This window comes from Lutra lutra, chromosome X, assembly GCF_902655055.1.
Source record: "Lutra lutra chromosome X, mLutLut1.2, whole genome shotgun sequence".
NCBI lineage: Eukaryota > Metazoa > Chordata > Mammalia > Carnivora > Mustelidae > Lutra > Lutra lutra.
The window spans coordinates 54102013-54124661 of NC_062296.1; the positions used below are offsets into that span (position 1 = coordinate 54102013).

General features: G+C 44.2%; 1 protein-coding gene across 6 annotated transcripts in view; it reads left to right on the forward strand.

Annotated features, from left to right (window-relative positions):
• The window catches only part of SMC1A (structural maintenance of chromosomes 1A), a 49460-nt gene that overhangs the window by 1218 nt on the left and 25593 nt on the right, over positions 1–22649 (forward strand). For 5 of the 6 annotated variants that reach the window (XR_007124882.1, XM_047716791.1, XM_047716789.1 and 2 more), the window contains exons 2-19: positions 4091–4279; positions 4391–4503; positions 5485–5688; positions 5781–6019; positions 6685–6943; positions 7025–7165; positions 7870–7952; positions 8103–8310; positions 9054–9239; positions 9332–9511; positions 9626–9772; positions 9868–10005; positions 10835–10951; positions 11056–11162; positions 14559–14700; positions 17194–17339; positions 17430–17583; positions 18629–18739. Coding sequence is in view for 5 of the 6 variants with exons in the window: in XM_047716791.1 (XP_047572747.1) it covers positions 4091–4279; positions 4391–4503; positions 5485–5688; positions 5781–6019; positions 6685–6943; positions 7025–7165; positions 7870–7952; positions 8103–8310; positions 9054–9239; positions 9332–9511; positions 9626–9772; positions 9868–10005; positions 10835–10951; positions 11056–11162; positions 14559–14700; positions 17194–17339; positions 17430–17583; positions 18629–18739 (2864 nt within the window). In the remaining variant the exon portion in view is untranslated. The remainder of the gene's footprint in view (positions 1–4090; positions 4280–4390; positions 4504–5484; positions 5689–5780; positions 6020–6684; positions 6944–7024; positions 7166–7869; positions 7953–8102; positions 8311–9053; positions 9240–9331; positions 9512–9625; positions 9773–9867; positions 10006–10834; positions 10952–11055; positions 11163–14558; positions 14701–17193; positions 17340–17429; positions 17584–18628; positions 18740–22649) is intronic. The other variant, XM_047716794.1, reaches the window with a different exon arrangement.

The following is a 22649-nucleotide window of genomic DNA, read 5'->3' on the forward strand; positions in this document are numbered from 1 at the left end:
ATATGCAAATATGGAATCATTATGTTGTATACCTGAAACTAATACAATGTTGTATGTCATTTATATCTCAACAAAACTGGGGGGTGGGGGAAGGGTGGTCAGGATAGGTCAAATAACCTATTTCCTGTCTTAACTCTCCTAAATGATAGGCTGTTGGAGCGCCTGGGTGACTCAGTCAGTTAAGCAGCGGTTAAACTCTTGCTGTCAGCTCTGGTCTTTATGTCAGCGTGGTCAGTTCAAGCCCCCTGTTGGGCTCCATGCTGGGCATGGAGCCTACTTTTTTTTTTTTTTTTAAGTAAATAATACACTATGTATTCTTTCCATCTACCCCCCACAAGCAGTCTGTTTGGAATCCTGCTGTGTTCCCCTACCGCGGAGATGTTCTAGCTAAATCATTTCCTAGTATGAGAGGAGGGACTGCCCTTGCTGACATATCTCCAACTCATGAACCTTCTCTGGAGTTTGGTGCTCTTTGTAGAGTTAGGTTTCTAAACAGCAGCACTGTTGATATTTCTAGAAAGGTAATTCTTTGCTGTGGGGTTGGTCCTGTGTGTTGTAGGATGTTTAGCAGTATCCTTGGCTTTGGTAGCACCCCCACCCCTCAGGTATGACAACCAGAAGTGTCTCCAGACATTGCCAGTGTTTCCTGGGAGGTGGGGCAAATCACCCCTGCTTCCCCGAACCTCGCTTGAGACGCTTGAGAACCATTGACCTCGAGGGCTAATGCGTGGGGTTCCACTCCAGTTTCTTAGGATTTTGGTGTGGTGGCCTCTGTGGAAAGAGCCAGAATACATCTCTTGGCATCCACTCCTCTCAGCATGGTTAGATTTGTATACCCACCTGTTCCAAAAAGACCCTTAGTCTGGATCCCCCTCCCCCCCGCCCCAGCTTCTTCAGTGCCCACCTCCACAGGCCATTTCTTGGGTACCCTCAGTGAATTACTTTTCTCTGGCTCACAGTAGACACTTGGTACATGTTAAAGTTTATTTTTTTCTGTCTTGTATTCATGGGATATGTTTTTGTATTTTCATCACTGTTTTATGAGTGCCCCCCCAAGAAGACTTTCCTTAAAACATTTTATCAGTGTTCAGTTCAGCTCATAAGGCATGTTAAAAAATGTTTACAGTATTGAATGATTGCTAGTAGGGAGGACTTTGGTTGTGAGACGTTCTTACTATCCTGGAGAGCATGGGAAAAGCCCAGAGGTTGGGAGTAGATGCTTCAAAGTCTGACTTCTGGTCTGTTTGTTGTGTTAGTACTCTTCTGATAAGGGAGGCGAAGCTAAGAGTCCAGACCTGTGTTAGGATAGGACTGCCATTTATTGAGCACCACTGTGTGTCAGGTACTTTATTTACTGGAACCTTTTACATTTAAATTCTTGAAATGAGAATTTAATTATCTTGGTTTTATAGGTGGGAAGACTGAGGCACAAACAGTTACGATCACTTGCACACTAACTGATTCTCAGAACCAGGGTCAGAAACTGTGCCTGTCATACTTCAAAGCGTGTGCTTCTGCCACTTCAATGGAGAACTGTGTGCCAAGCATTTTTTAAAAAATTTTATTTTAAAGGCTCTATCAGTCATTTTTTTAGATTTTCCAGTTGAGGGAATGGAAGGTAGCTAAGAATTAGTGAAACTAAAAACCTGATCTATTGGACTAGAATCCGAGCTCTTTTTTTTTTTTTAAAGATTTTATTTACTTATTTGAGAGAGTGGGGGCGGGGGAGTGGGGAGCAGAGGGAGAGGGACAAGCCGATTCCCCACTGAGCACAGACCCTGACATGGGATTCGATCCCACCACCCCAAGATCACAACTTAAGCCTAAATCAGAAGTGGGACACTCAACCAAATGAGCCCAGGCGCCCCTAGAACATGAGCTCTTTTTTTTTTTTTTTAATTTTATTTATTTATTTGACAGAGATCACAAGTAGGCAGAGAGGCAAGCAGAGAGAAAGGAGGAAGCAGGCTCTCTGCTGAGCAGAGAACCCCATGTGGGGCTGAGTCTCAGGACCCTGAGATCATGACCTGAGCGAAGGCAGAGGCTTTTACCCACTGAGCCACCCAGGTGCCCCAGAACCCAAGCTCTTAATCACTGTCTTGTACTGACTCTGTGGAAGGAGCCAGGCTGCCATTTGTATAGCTGGGTAGAAAGGTGTGGGAAATTAGGTCCTCAGTTCAAGGTCATATAACATGTTAAGGGAGAATCTTGAGATAGAATTTATAGAGATTAGCTTGTTCCCCACCCCCCAGCCCCAGTCTGAATTTAAAAAATTTTTACCTGAGCCTAAAATGAAGACAGTAACAATTGTGACTCCACTATTGAAAAGATAACTGCTCTTTTTTTTTTTTTTTTTTTTAAGATTTTATTTGTCAGAGAGAGAGATAGCACAAGCAGCGGAAGCAGGGAGAGGGAGAAGTAGGTTCCCCGCTGAGCAAGGAGCCCAATGTGGTACTCCATCCCAGGACCCTGACCAGGATCCCAGGATCATGACCTGAGCTGAAGGCAGACGCTTAAGTAACTGAGCTACCCAGGTGTCCCAAAGATAGCCACTCTTTTTTTTTTTTTTTAAAGACTTTATTTATTTATTTGACAGAGAGATCACAAGTAGACGGAGAGGAAGGCAGAGAGAGAGAGAGAGAGGGAAGCAGGCTTCTTGCTGAGCAGAGAGCCCGATGTGGGACTCGATCCCAGGACCCTGAGATCATGACCTGAGCCGAAGGCAGCGGCTTAACCCACTGAGCCACCCAGGCGCCCCAAGATAGCCACTCTTAATGTTAAAAATCCTATTTATTTGAAGAGCTGACACGTGCACACAATATAGAATTCAAAAGAATCCCAAAGGATAGACAGTAAAAAGACTCCCTTCCCTGACTTTTACCAAAAAATCCCCAAATTTTCCATTTGGGAAGCAACCCCTGGTAACACTGTTTACATTTTCATGTATTTTTTCCTATGTCCTTGCCGCTCCCCAAGTTTTTATTATGAAAATATTCAAACCTACATGTGTGTTTTTGTTTAATCATTTGAAAGTAAGTTGCAGACTTAATGACATTTCACTTCTCGGGACTCAGCATTTGACTCCTCTAAAATCATTGTTTTCCTGTGTCACCAGTAGACCATGATCACAACTGGGAAAACTAATTTCCTTGTTATCTAATTATCTAGTTCATTTTCAGGCTTCCCTAATTGCTCCCCAAAATGTCTTTTATTGCTGCTGTTGTTGTTGTTGAAGGGAAACCAGAATCTAGTCAAAGTCTGTGCACTGCCTTTGCTTGTTTCTCAGTAATTGCTTTCTGGAGTGGTTCTCCAAACCTTTCTTTTTAGACATTGACTTTTTTTTTTTTTTTTAAGATTTATTTATTTATTTGACACAGAGAGAGAGCATGTGTGCATGGGGGAGTGTAGGGAAGCCAGGGCAGAGGGAGAGGAAGTGGATTCCCCGCTAAGGGGGAAGCCAGGCTGGGACATGGGGCTTGATCTCACAACCCTAAGATCATGACCTGAGCTGAAATCAAGAGTTGGATGCTTAACTGATTGAGCCACCCAGGTGCCCCTAAACATTGGCTTTTTGAAAGGGTCAGGCTAGTTGTCTTGGAGAGCATTCCAGATTCTCTGTCTTAGGATTTCCTTATGGTGTCCTTTACTGTGTTCCTCTACCTGCTATATTTCCCGTAAACCAGAAGGTAGATCTCCTGTTAAGTATCTTCACATTGTTCAGCTGATCCTAACGTTTTCATCTTGCAAAATTGAAACTGTATTCAATAAACAGCAACTTCCCATTATTACCTTCCCTCAGCTCTTGGTTGGTTTTGTTTTGTTGTTTACTTTTAAACTTGGTTGAGATTGACTATATTGACTTTTATATCTGCTTATTTCTTCTATTGTGGGTGTTTCCTCATGTCATTAAAAGTTATAGAACAATCCATTGTATGAATATGCTGTTTCCTTAGTTGGGGTTCTAGTTTTTAACTGGTCTAGGTAATAACTGCATAGGGACTGTTTTTCTAAGCTGTTGAACCAAGGCTTTGGTGGGGCAGAGCAGTGTTTCCTGACTTCCCCTCCTTTGCTTTACCCCCTACTTCCTTAGGTAAGTCAAATCTCATGGATGCGATCAGCTTTGTGTTGGGTGAGAAAACCAGCAACCTGCGAGTAAAGACGCTGAGGGACCTGATCCACGGAGCTCCTGTGGGCAAGCCAGCTGCCAACCGGGCCTTTGTCAGCATGGTCTACTCTGAGGAGGGTGCTGAGGATCGCACCTTTGCCCGTGTTATTGTTGGTGGGTGAGGCTGGCCAGAAGGCTCCCCTTGGGCGCTGGGAGGTGACTAGACTAGTTGGCTGGGACAGGAGGGAGGTCTGACCTTCAGCCAATTCATGCACTGTCTTGTAGGGGGTTCCTCTGAGTACAAGATCAACAACAAAGTTGTCCAGCTACACGAATACAGTGAGGAATTAGAGAAGTTGGGCATTCTCATCAAAGCTCGTAACTTCCTTGTCTTCCAGGTGAGCATTTTTAGTGGTTATTGGCTATCTGATGTTTACTGAGCCTTCTCCCACCCTCAGCAGGCCTGCTCCATCTTAAGCTTCATCTCTTCCCTGAACTAATGTAGCAGCTTCCTCACTGGGCTTACTGACTCCAGTCTGGCCCCTTCCAGTTCATCTCTTAGGCTAGGTTTATCTTATGAAGGCAGATCTGTTTCTTTCCTTTTTCTCCTTGAAGCATTTCAGTGATTTCTCATTGCCTTATGAGGTGGTTGTCAAATTATAGTCTCTGGATCAGCATCAACTGGGGACATGTTAGAAATGCACATTTTCTGGTTCCATCCCAGACCTATGACATAGATGCTATAGGGTGGGGCCCAGCACTGGGTGTTTTACCAAGCTTTGCAGGTTATTATGCATGCTGAAGTTGGAGAACCATTGCTTTAGCATAAACTCCAAACTCCTGTCATCCAGGACACATTTTTTGGTTCTTGCCCACCTCACTAGCCCCTCATCTGCCAGTACTTTATCCTTCCAACCCTGCATTCCAGCCCAGTTAAACCATTATAGTTCCCACAATTCACCTGCTTTCTTTGGCCAGCAGGGCTTTGCATATTAATTGTCCTTTACATGAAATAACCTTCTCTCTTAACTTTTTTGGTTAGTTCTTCTCCATCTTTCAAACTCAGCTTAGATGTCATCTTTGAGAAGCTTTTCTGGATAGATACCCCTACCAGTCTCCCACCCGCAAGCTTCTTTTAGTCCTTTTTCTGTGCTACTTTTGTCGCTGCGCGTAACACACAGTGTTGTCTTTGCTTTTGTCCCTTTTGCTTCCTGTGCACCTCAAGAGGCAGGGAATATGTCCTTAAAGCCCAGTGTGAAATATGGCACCTAGTGCAGGGAGGGGGTCGGTGACCTTTTTCGGAATGATTGAGTGGAAATGGGTGGAGGGAACTGGGCCGAGTAGGCTCTAAGCGGGGAGAGTGTTTTAACCTTTACTAGGGTGCTGTGGAATCTATTGCCATGAAGAACCCCAAAGAGAGGACAGCTCTATTTGAAGAGATCAGTCGCTCTGGGGAGCTGGCCCAGGAATATGATAAGCGAAAGAAGGAAATGGTGAAGGCTGAAGAGGACACACAGTTTAATTACCATCGCAAAAAGAACATTGCGGCTGAACGCAAGGAGGCCAAACAGGAGAAAGAAGAGGTAGGTGGCCAGGCTGCCTGTGGTCTCTGAGGGGCCAGGGTGGAGCCAATACCTCACTGCTCACCCTTGCTTCCATGCCCTTTTTCACACAGGCTGACCGCTACCAGCGCCTGAAGGATGAGGTGGTGCGAGCTCAGGTGCAGCTGCAGCTCTTTAAGCTCTATCACAACGAAGTGGAAATTGAGAAGCTCAATAAGGAACTGGCCTCTAAGAACAAGGAGATCGAGAAGGACAAGAAGCGAATGGACAAGGTAGAGGATGAGCTGAAGGAGAAGAAGAAGGAGCTGGGCAAAATGATGCGGGAGCAGCAACAGATTGAGAAGGAGATCAAGTAAGAGGCAGGCCTGGGCCTGCAACTTGTGGGAAACCAAGAGGCTGTGCTGTTTCTTAGGGCTCCTCTGAGCCTAGAGTCCAGTGCTCGCAGTAGTTTTTTTTCCTCTTGACTTGCTTTGGCCAGAACCAAGCACATTTCTTAACTTGCATTTTAGACAAATAGAGCATTTGAGTACTCAGACTCTGGGTAGATGAGTACTCATAAAAGAGAGGACTTAAAAGGGGTGGTGACCTTGGCAAGTGAGAGGAAGTCGATGGGAGGCCCAGATACTAAAGTGGCTGGGAATGCCTTCCTGGAAGAGGAAATCTGGAGCTAGAAGTTTAAAGGTCAGGAATTTGAAAAGGTTAGATCAGATGTGGGCAACTAAATGGACACAGGGCATTCTTGGTAGTTGTTCCTGAAGGGCATGGCCTGACTAGAGTTGAGGCAGGAGTGGTAGCTTTACCTTACAGAGTGGCTGGATTGTCAGGCTGAAGCCATCAGTTGCAGGGAGTGGTCAGAGTGCCCCTTTTCTGAGGATCTGGGCAGCATCAGGCCCTTGTTCTTTAGGCAATTCCCCGAGGCTGGCTAGAGGCCTCAGGCCCCTCTTTGGGTAAAAAGCCTGGGAATCATCCCTTCTCCCACACTACTAACTGATTTATTCCTCTCCCCTCTGGCAAAAGGGAGAAGGACTCAGAGCTGAACCAGAAGCGGCCTCAGTACATCAAAGCTAAGGAGAATACCTCCCACAAAATCAAGAAGCTGGAAGCAGCCAAGAAGTCCCTGCAGAATGCTCAGAAGCATTACAAGAAGCGTAAAGGTGACATGGATGAGCTGGAAAAGGAGATGCTGTCAGTAGAGAAAGCCCGGCAGGAGTTTGAGGAACGGATGGAAGAGGAGAGTCAGAGTCAGGGCAGAGACCTGACCTTGGAGGAGAATCAGGTAAGCTCTGGGAGGGTTGGGGATGGGATGGGGGATTGCTCTGCTGACGGAGACTGATTTGGTTGGTTGTTCCTAACAAAGGTGAAGAAATACCACCGATTAAAAGAAGAAGCCAGCAAGAGAGCAGCTACCTTGGCCCAGGAGCTGGAGAAGTTCAATAGAGATCAGAAGGCTGACCAGGACCGGCTGGATCTGGAAGAGCGGAAGAAAGTAGAGACAGAGGTGGGCATGTGTTATAAGATGAGGGATAATGGGCCAGAGAAAAAGAAGTGATGGTAGTCTTTTTTTTTTTTTCCAAATGTTATTTTCACCAATTTTCTTTCTTTTTTTTTTTTTCTTAAAGATTTTATTTAGTTATTTGACAGACAGAGATCACAAGTAGGCAGAGAGGCAGGCAGAGAGAGAGAGAGGAAGGGAAGCAGGCTCTCTGCTGACCAGAGAGCCCGATGTGGGGCTCGATCCCAGGACCCTAAGACCATGACCTGAGCTGAAGGCAGAGGCTTAACCCACTGAGCCACCCAGGCGCCCCAGAAGTGATGGTAGTCTTAACAGTAATGACAATAGGTAACGACTAGTGAGCACTTACTGTGTGATAGGCACTATATTTTCCGTGTATCCACTCATTTAATTCCTCATTTCCCAGGAAACAGTAGTGCAGGCCTGAAGTAATTCGCCTAAGGTCATATCATTATGAAGTGGCAGAACCAGGATATGAACCTGGGTAGACTAGCTCTAAAACCCACACTTTTACCAAGTATACCTTGCTCACGGCCTTCCTAATAACAATAGTAGTGAAATAATAATAATTAATCGTTGTCATAGTGCCGTAAGAAGAGCCTACAATGTTTCAGGCATTCTGCTAAGCACTTTCTTTGGAGTTAACTTGCTCAGCCCCTGGTCATGGTGTATATTTGTCTTTCTTCCAGGCAAAGATTAAGCAAAAGCTGAGGGAGATTGAAGAGAATCAGAAACGGATTGAGAAACTAGAGGAATACATCACCACTAGCAAGTATGTGGCTCTGCAGCCTTTCTTCTTTCTTCCAGGCTTGTTCTTATGAATCATGTCCTGCCTCTCCCCAAGCAGGATCTTTGGAGTCCCTCTCAGCCAGAAGTATTTTCTCACCAGCCAGGGTGACCCCTGTGTTCCCTCCCTTTATAGGCAGTCCCTAGAGGAGCAGAAGAAGTTAGAGGGGGAGCTGACAGAGGAGGTGGAGATGGCCAAGCGGCGTATTGATGAGATCAATAAAGAGCTGAACCAGGTGATGGAACAGCTGGGGGATGCCCGTATTGACCGACAGGAGAGCAGCCGCCAGCAGCGAAAGGCAGAGATTATGGAAAGCATCAAGCGCCTGTACCCTGGCTCTGTGGTAAGAGCGGAAAGGGAACTCATTTCCTGAGCACTTACTCTCCCACTCACTGTCAGATAATTTTCACAGCAGCCCTGTGAGGACAGGGTTGCTAATCCCGTTTACAGCTTGGGGAACAGGCTCAGAGAGGTTAAGTGACTTGCCCAAAACAACACAGCTTATAAGTGGAAGAACTGCAGTTCAAACGCAGCTTGTTCTAACTCGTGACCTCATGTTCTTTTTATCACACGAATTGCATCTTCCTGAAAGTTTTGTCTTGCTGTGTCCACTCCTCTCTGGAAGGTGGGGAAACTGGGCAGGCCTTTCAAAGGGGGTGGGGGGGGTTACAGGATAGTGATTAGTCTCCTAGGAAGTAACTGCGGCTTCTATATGATCTTCCTTGGCATGTACCAACCGATTTATTTGCTTATATGGACATCCTAGGCTTTATCAGAGCTCTTGGCCTCTTGAGCCAAATACTGAGTTTCCAGGTTCCCTGAATATTATCTCTCTTGCTATAATTCCATCCCTGGATTCAACTTAATTTGCAATGGTAAAAGTAAGGTTTAGAAAGATGCTTTTGGGGTTCAGGCATGACTGAAGTGATTGTTGCTTATGGGGCCGGAGTAGGCTTTTTCTCCATAGCACGGAAGCTGCGTTCCTCACACAGATTTTGGTCTGCCCTTTTCTGAGCTGAGAATTAGGGTTCTTGATCCAGTTCCCAAAAGCCTCATGCTTCAGTTTTCTCTTCTGACTTTCCTCAGTATGGCCGCCTCATTGACCTCTGTCAACCCACACAAAAGAAGTATCAGATTGCTGTAACCAAAGTTTTGGGCAAGAACATGGATGCCATTATCGTGGACTCTGAGAAGACAGGTCGGGACTGTATTCAGTACATCAAGGAACAACGTGGGGAGCCTGAGACCTTCTTGCCTCTTGATTACCTGGAGGTGAGGCTGGTGGGGATGGGGTCAGGACAGTGTGAGAGGGCCCCTCCTCCTAGCCGTCCATGTTCTGCCACTTACTGAGCTGTTTCCCATAGGTGAAACCTACAGATGAGAAACTCCGGGAACTGAAGGGGGCCAAGCTGGTGATTGATGTGATTCGTTATGAGCCACCCCACATCAAAAAGGCCCTGCAGTATGCTTGTGGCAATGCCCTTGTCTGTGACAATGTGGAGGATGCTCGCCGCATTGCCTTTGGAGGCCACCAGCGTCACAAGGTATGGATTCCCTTGTCCACATTGGAGCTGGAGAGTCTTTGTCCACATTAGTGTTGAAGATTCTCCTATTCATCTTCCCCCCTTCTTCTTTTCTCTTTTCCCTACTGTGCGTAGACAGTGGCACTGGATGGGACCCTGTTCCAGAAGTCAGGGGTCATCTCTGGTGGGGCCAGTGACTTGAAGGCCAAGGCTCGGCGCTGGGATGAGAAAGCAGTGGATAAATTAAAGGAGAAGAAGGAGCGGTTGACAGAAGAGCTGAAAGTAAGTCAAAGGCTCACTGTCCCCAGGGGTTGGAGTCTTAAGGCCAGGCCAGCCATTCCCCTTCTTACCCCTACCCCTTCTCTCATCGACTTCAGGAGCAGATGAAGGCAAAGCGGAAAGAGGCAGAGCTACGTCAGGTGCAGTCTCAGGCCCACGGACTGCAGATGCGACTCAAGTACTCACAGAGTGACCTGGAACAGACCAAGACACGACATCTAGCCCTGAATCTACAGGTGGGGCCTGGCCTTCATCCCTGTCCTCCAAAGGCTACCCTCACATTCCTCACCAAGGTTTCTCTGGGGAGTGGGAACTTGTCCCATTTCCCTCCTCCCAGCCTGCTTCAAGGAACCAAGCATAGCAGTCAACCAGCCAAGGGTTCAGATCTTGACTCTGTGTGATGGGAGGCAACTTACTTAATATGTCAGTTGATACTGTTTTCATCTGTTTGGAAAATGGGAGTTAGAATTACCACCTGCTTTATACCATTCTTACAAAGATTTAAGGAATTCATACATGTAAAGTACTTAGACTGATTCCTTGAACCCAGTAAGTGCTCAGTAAATATTAGATGCTATTATTAGCATCATTCATTCAACAGATATTTGAGTTCGTTCGAAAAGTGAACTGAAAGTAAGTACAGGCATTTCAGTCTCTGTGGGTGGGAGTTCTTCTAGGTGCATTAATGTGTTTGATCATGGGGTGCTTCCCGAGACCAACCTGGAGGCATTATGTAAAATGTAGTATAAATATCCTTTTACCTTTTTCTAAAATCAAAAAGTCTGAATTCCAAGAGTTATAGATAAGGGAGTGTGGACCTATAATTGACGATGTTTACTGTATGCCCAGCACTGTGAATTGAAGCTGGCTGCCTGGGAGGCCAGGGAGGAAGCTGTGCGAAGGTTCACGTGGGAGATAATGGAACATTTACTGGGCAATTCTCAGCCAAGTTTTCTCAGCATGTGGAGAGCTAGCTCTTCCTCTCCAGGGCCCAGTGTGCTCAGTGTGGCTCTTTCCTTCAAGGAGCCTGGTCTCTTTTTTTCCCCTCAACCCTGTTCCCTGCAGGAGAAGTCCAAACTGGAGAGTGAGCTAGCCAACTTTGGGCCTCGCATTAATGATATCAAGAGGATCATCCAGAGTCGTGAGAGGGAAATGAAAGACTTGAAGGAGAAGATGAACCAGGTTCGTAGGGGCTGAACCATGCCAGCATATGCAGTGGGGCAGGACGGGGCTGGAGCAGCACTCTGACCCAAAGGGCCTTTGCCCTCCCTTGCTTGTCCCCTCAGGTAGAGGATGAGGTGTTTGAAGAGTTTTGTCGGGAGATTGGTGTGCGCAACATCCGGGAGTTCGAGGAAGAGAAGGTGAAGCGGCAGAATGAAATTGCCAAGAAGCGGTAGGTGGAAGTATGGGTACTGGAGGACTCGGGGGTGCTCTTGAGCCCCCAGCCTGATATCCTGGGAAGTCACATGGAATCATAAGACGGGGAGCAGCTCTTAGAACGATGGGTGTATACTGTAGGTTAGCTTTAAAGAACAGGGACATCAGGGAGGCAGTGTGGCCTAGTCTCATGGTTAACAGTGCCAGCTTTATTTGTTTGTTTGTTTATTTATTTATTTATTATATCACAGAGAGAGAGTGTGTGTGTGCACAACCAGGAGGAGTCGCAGAAGGAGAAACAGGCTCCTCGATGAGCAAGGAGCCTGATCCCAGGACTCTAGGATCATGACCTGAGCGGTGGGCAGATGCTTAACCGACTGAGCCACCCAGGCATCCCAAGAGTGCCAGCTTCAAATGTGGTTTACCTGGGTTAGAATCCCAGCTCCCCAACTTGTTATCTTGGGCAGTGAGTGACTCGACCTCTGTCTCTGAGCCCCAATTTCTTTATCTGTCAAGTGGGTTAATACTGATGGCTAGTTCATGGCATTATTGGGCAGATCAGATGAACTAGTCCTTCTAAAGCGTTTAACATAATACTTAGCACTTACTAAGAGTAGTAAATGCTAGCTTTTACTATTGTCATTTTCCTGATAGGCAATGGGGAGAGATCAGAGAAGAATGAAGTTTAGGTTGGAAGGATAGTAAGAACAAAACAACAGGGACGCCTGGATGGCTCAGTTGGTTAAGCAGCTGCCTTCGGTTCAGGTCATGGTCCCAGCGTCCTGGGATCGAGTCCCACATTGGGCTCCTTGCTCGGCAGGGAGCCTGCTTTTCCTCTGACTCTGCCTGCCTCTCTGTCTGCCTGTGCTCGCTCGCTCTCTCTCTCTGACAAAAAAAAAAAAAAAGAACAAAACAACAGTTTATCTTCTCTTCCCCTCTTTATTTTATTCATTCATTTAACAAACTTTTCTTGAGTACCTATGTTGTACCCAGTTGTCCTGTGGTAGGTATTGGTGGGGAGATAGGGGTAAGGCAGATGAACATGACACAGTCTTTGAAAGAGGTCACCTGGATCTTGGGCCTTAGTCTGCAGTTCATGTAGCCCATGGCCCATATAGTAAATACTTACTGCCTTCTTACCCCTAAGCTAGGCTCAAGGGATATAGAATGGGATCGGAGACTGTCCCTGTCCTCAGGGAGTTATGAAATAATTGGGGAGACAAACAAGTAGGTCAGCAATTTCAGAATAGTGTCCTTGATGGTGTATTTGAGGTACATAGGAAGTACAGAGGAAATGTTCAAAGAACTCCAAATGAAGAGGAAAAATAAAAACCAAGAGACCCAGTAGAGAAATGGACAGAGGATGTAGTTAGCACTTCATGGGAAGAGAAGCACGCATGGCTGATAACTACAAATTGATGTTCAGTCTTGTTCTTAATCAGAGAACTACAAATTAAAACAGTCTAGCAGTATTTCATGAAAATAAATCTACATAAGCTCTGTGACTTAGCAAAGCTACTCCTGGGTATATATCTCAGAGAGAGTCTGGCCATAGGGTTACAAAGAGACACATTCGGGCTTGTCTGTCTTGGCTTCATTTGTGGCAATAGGATGTTGGTGGCAGTGTGGACAGCCATCACTTGGGGAAAATATAAGTTAAATGTGATGAATATACAGACTATATGCAATACTGTATAGCAGTTCAAAGCAGGAATTGGATTTATAGGCAGTAACATGGGTAAATGTGTAACACTGCATTTGTGTAAATTTAAAAACAAGCATATTTTATAGGGATATGCATTCTTAAGGCTATATACATATGTGTGTACGTATACACATTTGTCATTTTGGAGTACATACTCAAAATAGGGAAGATAATGGACGTGGAAATAAGGGATTGAGCCACAGGAGAGAAGGGTCTTGCACAGAGAGTGAACATCTTCATGTAGTGAACTGTGGGATATAATTAACTGCATCCAAAGGGAAGAAAGCCCAGAAAAGTGTAATAGAAACAAAGAACCTGCTCACAACTGTCAGGAAAGCTTTTACAGAACAAGGAGTGATGATCTAGATGCCTGTAGAGTGAGTAGGACTTAGCCAGGTGGGCAGCCTACAGAAGGGAGTTCAGGCAGTGAGAATAGCATGCTCAGAGGTGTGAGAGAGTGTGCCTTGTACTGGAAACTAAGTAGTTTTGAATGTCCAGAGCATAAAAATGGGGTCAGGAGGAAGGCGGGGGTGGTGGACAGGTCAGCAGGGGCCAGATCACAGAGGGCTTTATGAGTCATGCTTAGGAGATTGGACTTAAAATTGCATAGCTCAAAATTAATAGAGTTAATTACATTCCATTTGGATTATAGTGACTAATGGGTTTAAGCTGCTAGCATGACATCTGGCAGCATCTGTCACATCATACTGGGGGAGTGGGGAGGCAGTTGGAAATTAGCCCTTCCTGGCCTGCTAGCTAGTATCTGGTTGCTGGTTACATACTCTTTGACTTTCTGAAGAGACGGGGAGCAGGGCAGTGGCAGGAATCTCGTATTTTCTCCATGGTTTTTTTTTTTTTTTTAAACTACCCAAGCTCTGCTCCTTGAAGGTTCTGGAATACGGGTGTGTTGGGAGGTGGTAGTTGGAAAGAGTCAAAGCCCATGAGCAAATATGAGCAGAATGCAGCCAGTATACCCGTCAATAATGATAGTAACTAAAATTTATTAAGTACTTACTGTGTGTCTGGCATGCTTCTAAGGATTTGATGCATATTAATTCTTTAAAAATCTCCCGATAACTCCCAAGGTAAATACTATTCTTATTTCCATTTTACACGTGAGGAGATAGAGGTGTGGAGAGTATAACTAGCTTGGCTGAGATTACTAGTAAATGGCAGGGTTTGGATGCCAGACCTCTTTTCCTACCACATTATATTGCGATGGTGCCATAGGAGAAGGAGCTTGGATTTTAGTGTTAGACCTGGCTTCCGATCTCACATGTGCCCATTTACTAGCTGTGTGCCCTTGGGCAAGGTCTTTTACCTCTTGGCCCATGTTTCCTCATTCGTAAAATTGGAATAATAATGCTTACTTGTGGAGCTATTAGAGGATTAGAGGTAATTATGTAAAATACACAGAAACTTAATAAACAGGAATTACCATAGCTGGTGGGTTCAGGTGGACCTTTTTGTGCCTCCTAGGAACTTGGCAGGGCTCTGGAGTCTTCCACTGTATAAAGGGGCATTAGTGGAGTTTGGCTTGATCTCTCTGCCTTGTGCCATATCCACAAGGCTAGGCTGAGGGACTTAGTTCTCCAACTTCAGGGAACAGTTTTATGTGGCTGTGGAGGGATAAACTGAATGGTGACTGAAATTCAGTAGTTAACCGAATCCCTGGGTCTTGGATCTAGTTCTCCTTTCTCCCCACAGTTTGGAGTTTGAGAATCAGAAGACTCGTTTGGGCATCCAGTTGGATTTTGAAAAGAACCAACTGAAAGAGGACCAGGATAAAGTACACATGTGGGAGCAGACAGTGAAAAAGGATGAAAATGAGATAGAAAAGCTCAAGAAGGTAAGGAAGGAGAGCATGAAAAGACATACTAAAAACTGGGTGGAAAAATTGGAAGGGATACGATAGACAGAAGGATAATATCCATAATTTATGAAGCCCCATTGAAATAAGGAAACACGAAGACCTAAATAGGAAAAAAAATTTGAGTAAGAGGCACAAACAGTTCAAGATGATTCAAATAGCCTGTAAACACATACATGTAATTTAGCCTTACTGGAAGTCAAAGAAATGCAAATTAAAGCAACAATCTGATATAATTTGTTTCCTATTACATCACCTAAGATTTAAAACACAAAAACAAAAAACCAGATGATTAATACTGGCCATGGTGCACAAGACCAGCATTCTTATGCCATATGGCACAATCCATCAAGAGTCTTCAGGATATATTTATCCCCTCTTAGTAAAACCTGAGGAAATCCAAAATGCTGGCACAGCTTCGTGCATGGAGGTTGATGTTTATTACAAACATTTATAGTTCCGTATTGGAAACTGTCCAGTGTCCTCTGGGAATTAAGAGTTTAGCAAATTATGCTACATTTGTGTAGTTTAGTGGTCTTCACATTTTAGTAATACACAGACCCTGTTTAAAGACCTAAGATCTTCAGTGTTGGCCTAAAAAATCCTTGACATTAAAATACATACAAACATAAATACTTAGAGTACTTCACCAAAAAGCCAGGACAAACTTACTAATTAATTTTTATAATTAACCACATTAATTTTAGTGCAACAGATGATGGTATTTTGCTGAAACCGAGTCCCTTTCCACATTTTGCCTGTGCTGGTGACAGCCAAGTTTCAGTTTGAGTTGAGTTTGCTTGTGTCACTGGGTATTGTCTGACGACCCACTTTTCCCATATTCTTTCTCTTTAAATTACTGTGAAACCTTTGTTCTTATAGCATCCTCTCCAGAGGTGATTTGATCCTCCTCACTTGGCTTAAACATATCATTTGACTTTTATGTCTGCCTGCGTTCATTGTTTGGGGCGGGGGGGGGGGTGGGTGTGTGTGCACGCGCATGTGTTTGTTTTCATTAAACCCTGATATTTAAAGTAGTCCTTTGTGCTGTCACTGGAATCTTAAATGCAAATGTACTCAGGCAGGAGTAAGTGGGCAGCTAGATGATCCAGAATACTATTTCTACGACTTTTTGACTTTTTATTTTGAAATCATTTGAAACTTAGCAGAAAGTGGCAAGACTCCTATCGAGAACTCCCACCTACCTGCCACTGAGATTCATCAATCACTAACATGCCATATTTGCTTCTGTGTTGTCTATGTATGCATATTATTTTTATGAGCCATTTGGGAGGAAGTGGCAGAGATGTTCCCTTCAAGTGACTTTAAGATCAAAGTGAAAACCAAATATTCTTCCTTTAAAAAAATCAGATGTGGGGCGCCTGGGTGGCTCAGTGGGTTAAGCCGCTGCCTTCGGCTCAGGTCATGATCCCAGGTCCTGGGTTCGAGCCCCACATCGGGCTTTCTGCTCAGCAGGGAGCCTGCTTCCTCCTCTCCCTCTGCCTGCCTCTCTGCTTACTTGTGATTTCTCTCTGTCAAATAAATAAATAAAATCTTTAAAAAAAAAAATACTTTAAAAAAAAAATCAGATGTGCTAAGACTGCACTCCCCTTGACTGGCCATTCTTTTTTTTTTTTTTTTTTTAAAGATTTTTTATTTATTTGTCAGAGAGAGAGGGAGAGAGAGCAAGCACAGACAGACAGAATGGCAGGCAGAGGCAGAGGGAGAAGCAGGCTCCCCGCCAAGCAAGGAGCCCGATGTGGGACTCGATCCCAGGACGCTGGGATCATGACCTGAGCCGAAGGCAGCTGCTTAACCAACTGAGCCACCCAGGCGTCCCTTGACTGGCCATTCTTAATGCCACTCCCTTTCCTCTTCCTGGAGCTAATCCCATGTAGTGGGTATTCTTCCAGACCTTATAAGTATTTATTTAAATATTTATACATTCATGTCGACATACTCATAGAAATACTTAGTGTTGTTTGTGTGGGTTTTTTTTTTTTTTAACACTAATGTTATATTGCCCGTGACAGCAATTTTAATGTGGAAAAGATGCTCAAATATAACATTAAGTCAGAAAATACAGTATTAATCAGTCTAGTCTCAACTCTGTAGAGCTGTCTATATAAGTAGTATTAAGAAGAAATAGGCTAAAATGTTAATTGGTTGTCTCTGGCTGGTGAGATTACCAGTGATTTTTTTTTTTTCTGCTTGATACTGTTTCAGTTCTTTGCACTTTTCTACATCAGGCAACTTGTATAATGGGGTGTGGGAGAGAGGGCAACCAAATTTGAAAAAAGATAGAGACACCTAAAGGGTGATGGTGGTATGTGAAAGCAGAGCTTCGTGAGGAGAGGCTCTGACATGGAGGCTCCTTCTGCCTGGTGGAGAGGGTGGGGGCAAGGGGAGAAGATCCTTAGAGGAGATGAGGAAAACGTTCACTTCTTATCCTGTTCCCCCTGCTGGGACCAGGAGGAACAAAGACACATGAAGATCATAGATGAGACCATGGCCCAGCTACAAGACCTGAAGAATCAGCACCTGGCCAAGAAGTCGGAGGTGAATGACAAGAATCATGAGATGGAGGAGATTCGTAAGAAACTGGGGGGCGCCAACAAGTGAGTGGGTTCAGGCCTGGGTTTGGGGGACGTAGGTAGAGCAGGCAGCCTGCTGGATTTGGATCTCACCTCTCTTCCTGGACCTTTTAGGGAAATGACCCATTTACAGAAGGAGGTAACAGCCATTGAGACCAAGCTGGAACAGAAACGCAGTGACCGCCACAACCTGTTGCAGGCTTGCAAGATGCAGGATATCAAGTTGCCACTGTCTAAGGGCACCATGGATGACATTAGTCAGGAGGAGGTGAGTATCAGATTAGGGCTGGTGGTGGGAGTGGACAATAAACAGCATTAACCAGGGATGGCAGTGAAAGTAACCAGGGAGGGGAAGAGGGAGAGAAAAGAATGGTGGGCAGGGGTGGTGGGACATAAGGAGGGATGCAGGGGTCATGAGGCAAGTTGAGGCTATGAAGGCAGGTAGGGGAAAGGTAGTAGCCTTGGTATGAAAGGGAAGTTGACTTGGGGGTAGTGCTGGATATTGGTAGGTGGTGAGGGGGGGAAGCCAGGAAAAGATGGAATCATTCTGTAACCTTAAGGACTTGAGCTAAAAGCTCCAGCAGATGTTGGATATTGCTAAGCGTGGCAGTTGAGGGACATTAGCCAAGAGCAAAGGAAGATGGAAGCTGGGGGACCTGAGAGATGATGGCTTAGCTGCAGTGAGGGAGGTTGGCCAGGAGAGGGTTGGATAAGGGACATCAGCAATGAAGTGGTGACAAGGCTTAGTCACAGGAAAGAGAGGGACACTAGCCAATAGAGAAGCCAAGGCATTTTATGCATTGAAGGTGAAGATTGGTAGGAAGGGATGGGAACATTAACTGAGGGGAGGTTTGCAAATATCTGGCTTAGACCTGGGTATGTATCTCAGCCCCACATGTCTTTTTCCCTCCCTCTTTCCAAACAGCATTTCAGTTTAATTCAGCAAAATATTTTGAACACCAGAAATGTGCCAGGCACCATGGTAACATGTGACATAATTACTCCTAATCCTAAACACAACCCTGCCAGGCAGGTAGTATCCCATGTTACAGTTGAGGGTTTATGTATTTAAATCAGGCTTCTGGTGTCAGGATCTGATGGCATGACTTGCCAAGGATCACACTTTTAGTGGTAGAGCCTAATTTTGAACTGAGGTCTTTGTGTCTTCTGAGCTGCTGTCCTGCCACAGGTGCTTTAGTAAGGTGCTTTGCAAAGACTTTGAAGGCTGGCAAGCCACCCCCCCCCCCCCCCCCCGTTAGAAGGGCATTCTGTGGCCAGTGTGCTCCATTGGACTCTCCCTCTCACCATTGCAGGGTAGCTCCCAGGGGGAGGATTCTGTGAGTGGTTCCCAGCGAACTTCCAGCATCTATGCACGAGAGGCCCTGATTGAGATTGACTACGGTGACCTGTGTGAAGATCTGAAGGTGAGGATAAGCCACGAGGGCGGCGACATCCTCCCAGCTGTTCAAAGGGAGAGTCAGTCCACCCGAATGCCCCGTGGTGACCATGGCTGGAAAGCGGGGCGGGCTGGCGAGGAAGGGAGGGACTTGTGGTTTAGGGTCTCCCCCACTATGCACACAGACACAGGTGCATCTTCCATCACCACCATCAGTTGCCCCCGTCCCTGCCTACTGCCAGTCTTCCCCTTCCATGCATGTACACATCTCAGCCCAGGTGCACACACAAAAGACCTCCTTCACAGTGAGCAGATGGGCCTTGGGTGTTCCTCGCTCTCTGTCCCAGGTGCTCCTCCCTTCTCACTTTTTGCATTCTCACATCCGGGGTATCTTTTTCACCCCCTTGGCCTCAGCTGCCATGTGTGCTATGCTACACAGGTACCTCAAACCCCAGCCTTCCGCAAATCTGCCCTTTGTCCTTGGTGCCAGCCGCATATTCAAACCAGAAATCTGTGCCTTGTCCTTGACTCCCTCTCTCACTTGGCATATTCGTTGAGTTACCAAGCCCTATCCATTATACCTCCTAAATATCTGTTGAAATATCTACTTTATTTGTTTCCTCTCTCTAGTACAGCCCATTTCACCTCTCACACAGCCTATTGCAGGAACCTCCTAAACACGTCCTGATGCTTTCCCATCCATCCTTATAGCTGGGCGACTTGATTTTTTAAAGAAATCTTTATCATGGAAAATTTCAAACATACACAGAAATAGAATAATGAACCTTAGTACCCATCATACAGCTTCAACAATTAGCAACATATGGTATCTTGTTTTCTATACCCTTCCCTTTCACATTGGCATATTTTAAATCAAATTCCGGGTAACATTTCATTCATAATTACCTCCACATATACCTCTAGAAAGAAGGATATTTTAAAAAACGTAACCATATGATACCAAAAAAGTTTGAAGACTAACTGCAATATCACCTAATATTCAGTAAATGTTTAGATTTGCACAAATATCCCATAAATACCATTTTAAAAAAAACATAGTCTGTGTATCTAAATCAGGATTCAAGGGAGGTTCATATATTAAAAGTGGTCTCTTCTAGTCTGTACCATTTTCTTGTATCACTTTATTTTTTTATACCTATTTATGGAAGAAACTGGGTCATTGGTCGTGTATAATTTTCTACATTCTGAATTTGGCTTATGTCCTATGATGTTATTTAACGTGTTCGTCCATTCCCTGTATTTCCTGTGAACTGGTACTTAAATCTAGGGTGTGATTGGATTTGGTTCATTTTTTGTTTATTCTTGGCAGGAGTACATCATAAGTAGTGCTGTCTACTTGTGAACTTTCTTTTGCATTGCATAAGTTGACATTGAATGTCATTTCATGATCTTTGTACTAAGTTTGGTCAGTGTTCAACATTACCTGTGAAATATTCTTATCAAAAACTCGGGCGCCTGGGTGGCTCAGTGGGTTAAGCCGCTGCCTTTGGCTCAGGTCATGATCTCAGGGTCCTGGGATCGAGTCCCGCATCGGGCTCTCTGCTCAGCAAGAAGCCTGCTTCCCTCTCTCTCTCTGCCTGCCTCTTTGTCTACTTGTGATTTCTCTCTGTCAAATAAATAAATAAAATCTTAAAAAAAAAAAAAACTCAAGGATCTGATTAAGCTTTTACAGCCACCAATTATATGAAACATCAGTGCCAGAGGAACATGTTAAATTAAAACACAGGGATGGATGCAGTTAGCTAAATCCAAATGGTGGGAAACTATGGGCCTGGTATCTTCCATGGATAAATGAGAGGAAAGACATTAAACAGAGAGGGAAAATTTTTATTGACTGTAAGAGACAAATGAATCAACTGGAATATGTGGCATTTCTGTGAATACCTTGCAAAGAGGAAGGGGAATTTATCCATTAAATGAGACTTAAGAGATAGATCAGCCAGTTGCGATGTGTGTACCTTATTTGAAACGTGCTTTGAAAAACCTGTGAAGTTTTGTTTTGTTTTGGTTTGTTTTTTTTACAAAGCAATCAGGATAATTTGAACACTTGACCAAAGAATTTATGATGTTCAGAAATTGCTGTTAATATTTTTAGGCGAGATGATGGTATTGGGGCTTTATTTTTTAAGTATTATCTTTTATAACGGTGGTTCTCAGTGGTGCATGGGTTTTGCCTCCCCAGGGGACATTTGGTAATGTCTGTAGACACTTGCAACATCCACTTGTCATAATTGGTTAACTGACAGTGTCTCGTAGGTAGATTGAAGGGATGCTGCTAAACCTCTTACAGTGCACAAAGGACAGCCTCACAACAATGAGTCATCTAGTCCAAAATGTCAGTAGTGCTGAGATTCAGAAACCATTTTAGAGATACACACTGAAGTATTTGTGGATGATGTGGTATGTCTGAGATTTGCTTTAGAGTAATTGAAGATAGAAAGGAATTGAGTATAGATGGCAGAGCATTGGCTATGAGTTGATAATTTTTGAAGCTGGGTAATAAGTACATACATGGGGGGGTATTGTATTCTCTGCTTTTTTGTGTCTGTTGAAAATTCACATAATATAAAGTTAAGAGAAAAATTATCATGATCACCAGGTTCAGGTGTTGTTAGCCCGTCAATTTTTTTTTTTTTTAAGCCCGTCAATTTTTATGAAGTTCCCTGTCCTCTTTTTTACAAGCTGGTTTTAGCAGTTGGTTTTTTTTTTTAAGTTATTATTTTTTTAATTTTTTTGAGAGAGAGCATGCATGTGTGAGCTGAGTTGGGGGTTGGGTGGGAACGGTCAGCAGGACAGGGAGAGAAGAGAATCCCAAGAAGACTCCTCACTGAGCACAGAGCCCCATGTCGGGCTCAATCTTAGGACCCTGAGATCATTACCTGAGCCAAGATGAAGAGTCAGACACTTAACTGTCTGAGCCACACAGGCACCCCAGTTTTAACAGCTCTTAATCACATTGCCTAGCTCTATCAAGGGTTGCAAAATGATAATTTCCTAATTCTTCCATTCCTTCTCCATTTGATTATTGGAATTCTAAAAAGAATTTTCCCATATCAACTATTTGGTTCCTTTGAAATACAGCCAGTACAGAAAAAATAGGATAAATGCTTCATTCTTTTCCTTTATTGACCAGCTTTCAGAATGAAGCAGTTGCCTTGTAACCTTTAAAGGTGACCAGTAAGGTTTTAATTTGTATTACTGGTTTTAATTTGTATTTATTGTAAACTTAACTGTTTAAATGTATTTTGGTAACTCTGTCGGAGTCATTTTTCTTCTTGATGTTCATATTGTCCCATCCTTGTCCAGTAGGAGCCACTTCAAGTTGATTTTTTGTTGTTGTTGTTCTTATTTTTGGATTTTTATTATGGAAAATGTCACATGCAAAAGTAAAATAGCACAATGCTATCTTGTGTAGCCATCACCAGTTTCAGCAGTTACCATCTCATGGCCAAACTTGTTTTATGTGCACCCCATCCACTTCCTCCTCTCTCCCCACCCCTGTATTTAAAAATACAGTCGACCCTCAAGTAACATGGGTTTGAACTGTATAGGTCCACTTATACATAGATTTCCTTTGGCAAATATAGCACAGTACTGTAAATGGATTTTCTTAATAACATTTTCTTTTCTCTAGCTTACTTTACAGTGTGTGTTAGTCACTGTTTATGTTACTGGTTAAGGCTTCCAGTCAACAGGAGGCTATTAGTAATTAAGTTTTGGGGGAGTCATAAGTTAATATGTAAGTAGATTTTTGAATGTGTGGGGGACTGGTTCCCCAACCCCTTGTTCAAGGGTTAGCTACAAATTCTGGACATCATGCCATTTCATTTGTAAATATTTCAGCATGTATCTCTAAAAGAGATAATTCTGAAAATTTCTTAGAATCGTTATCATACTGAAAACCCAATTAATTCCTT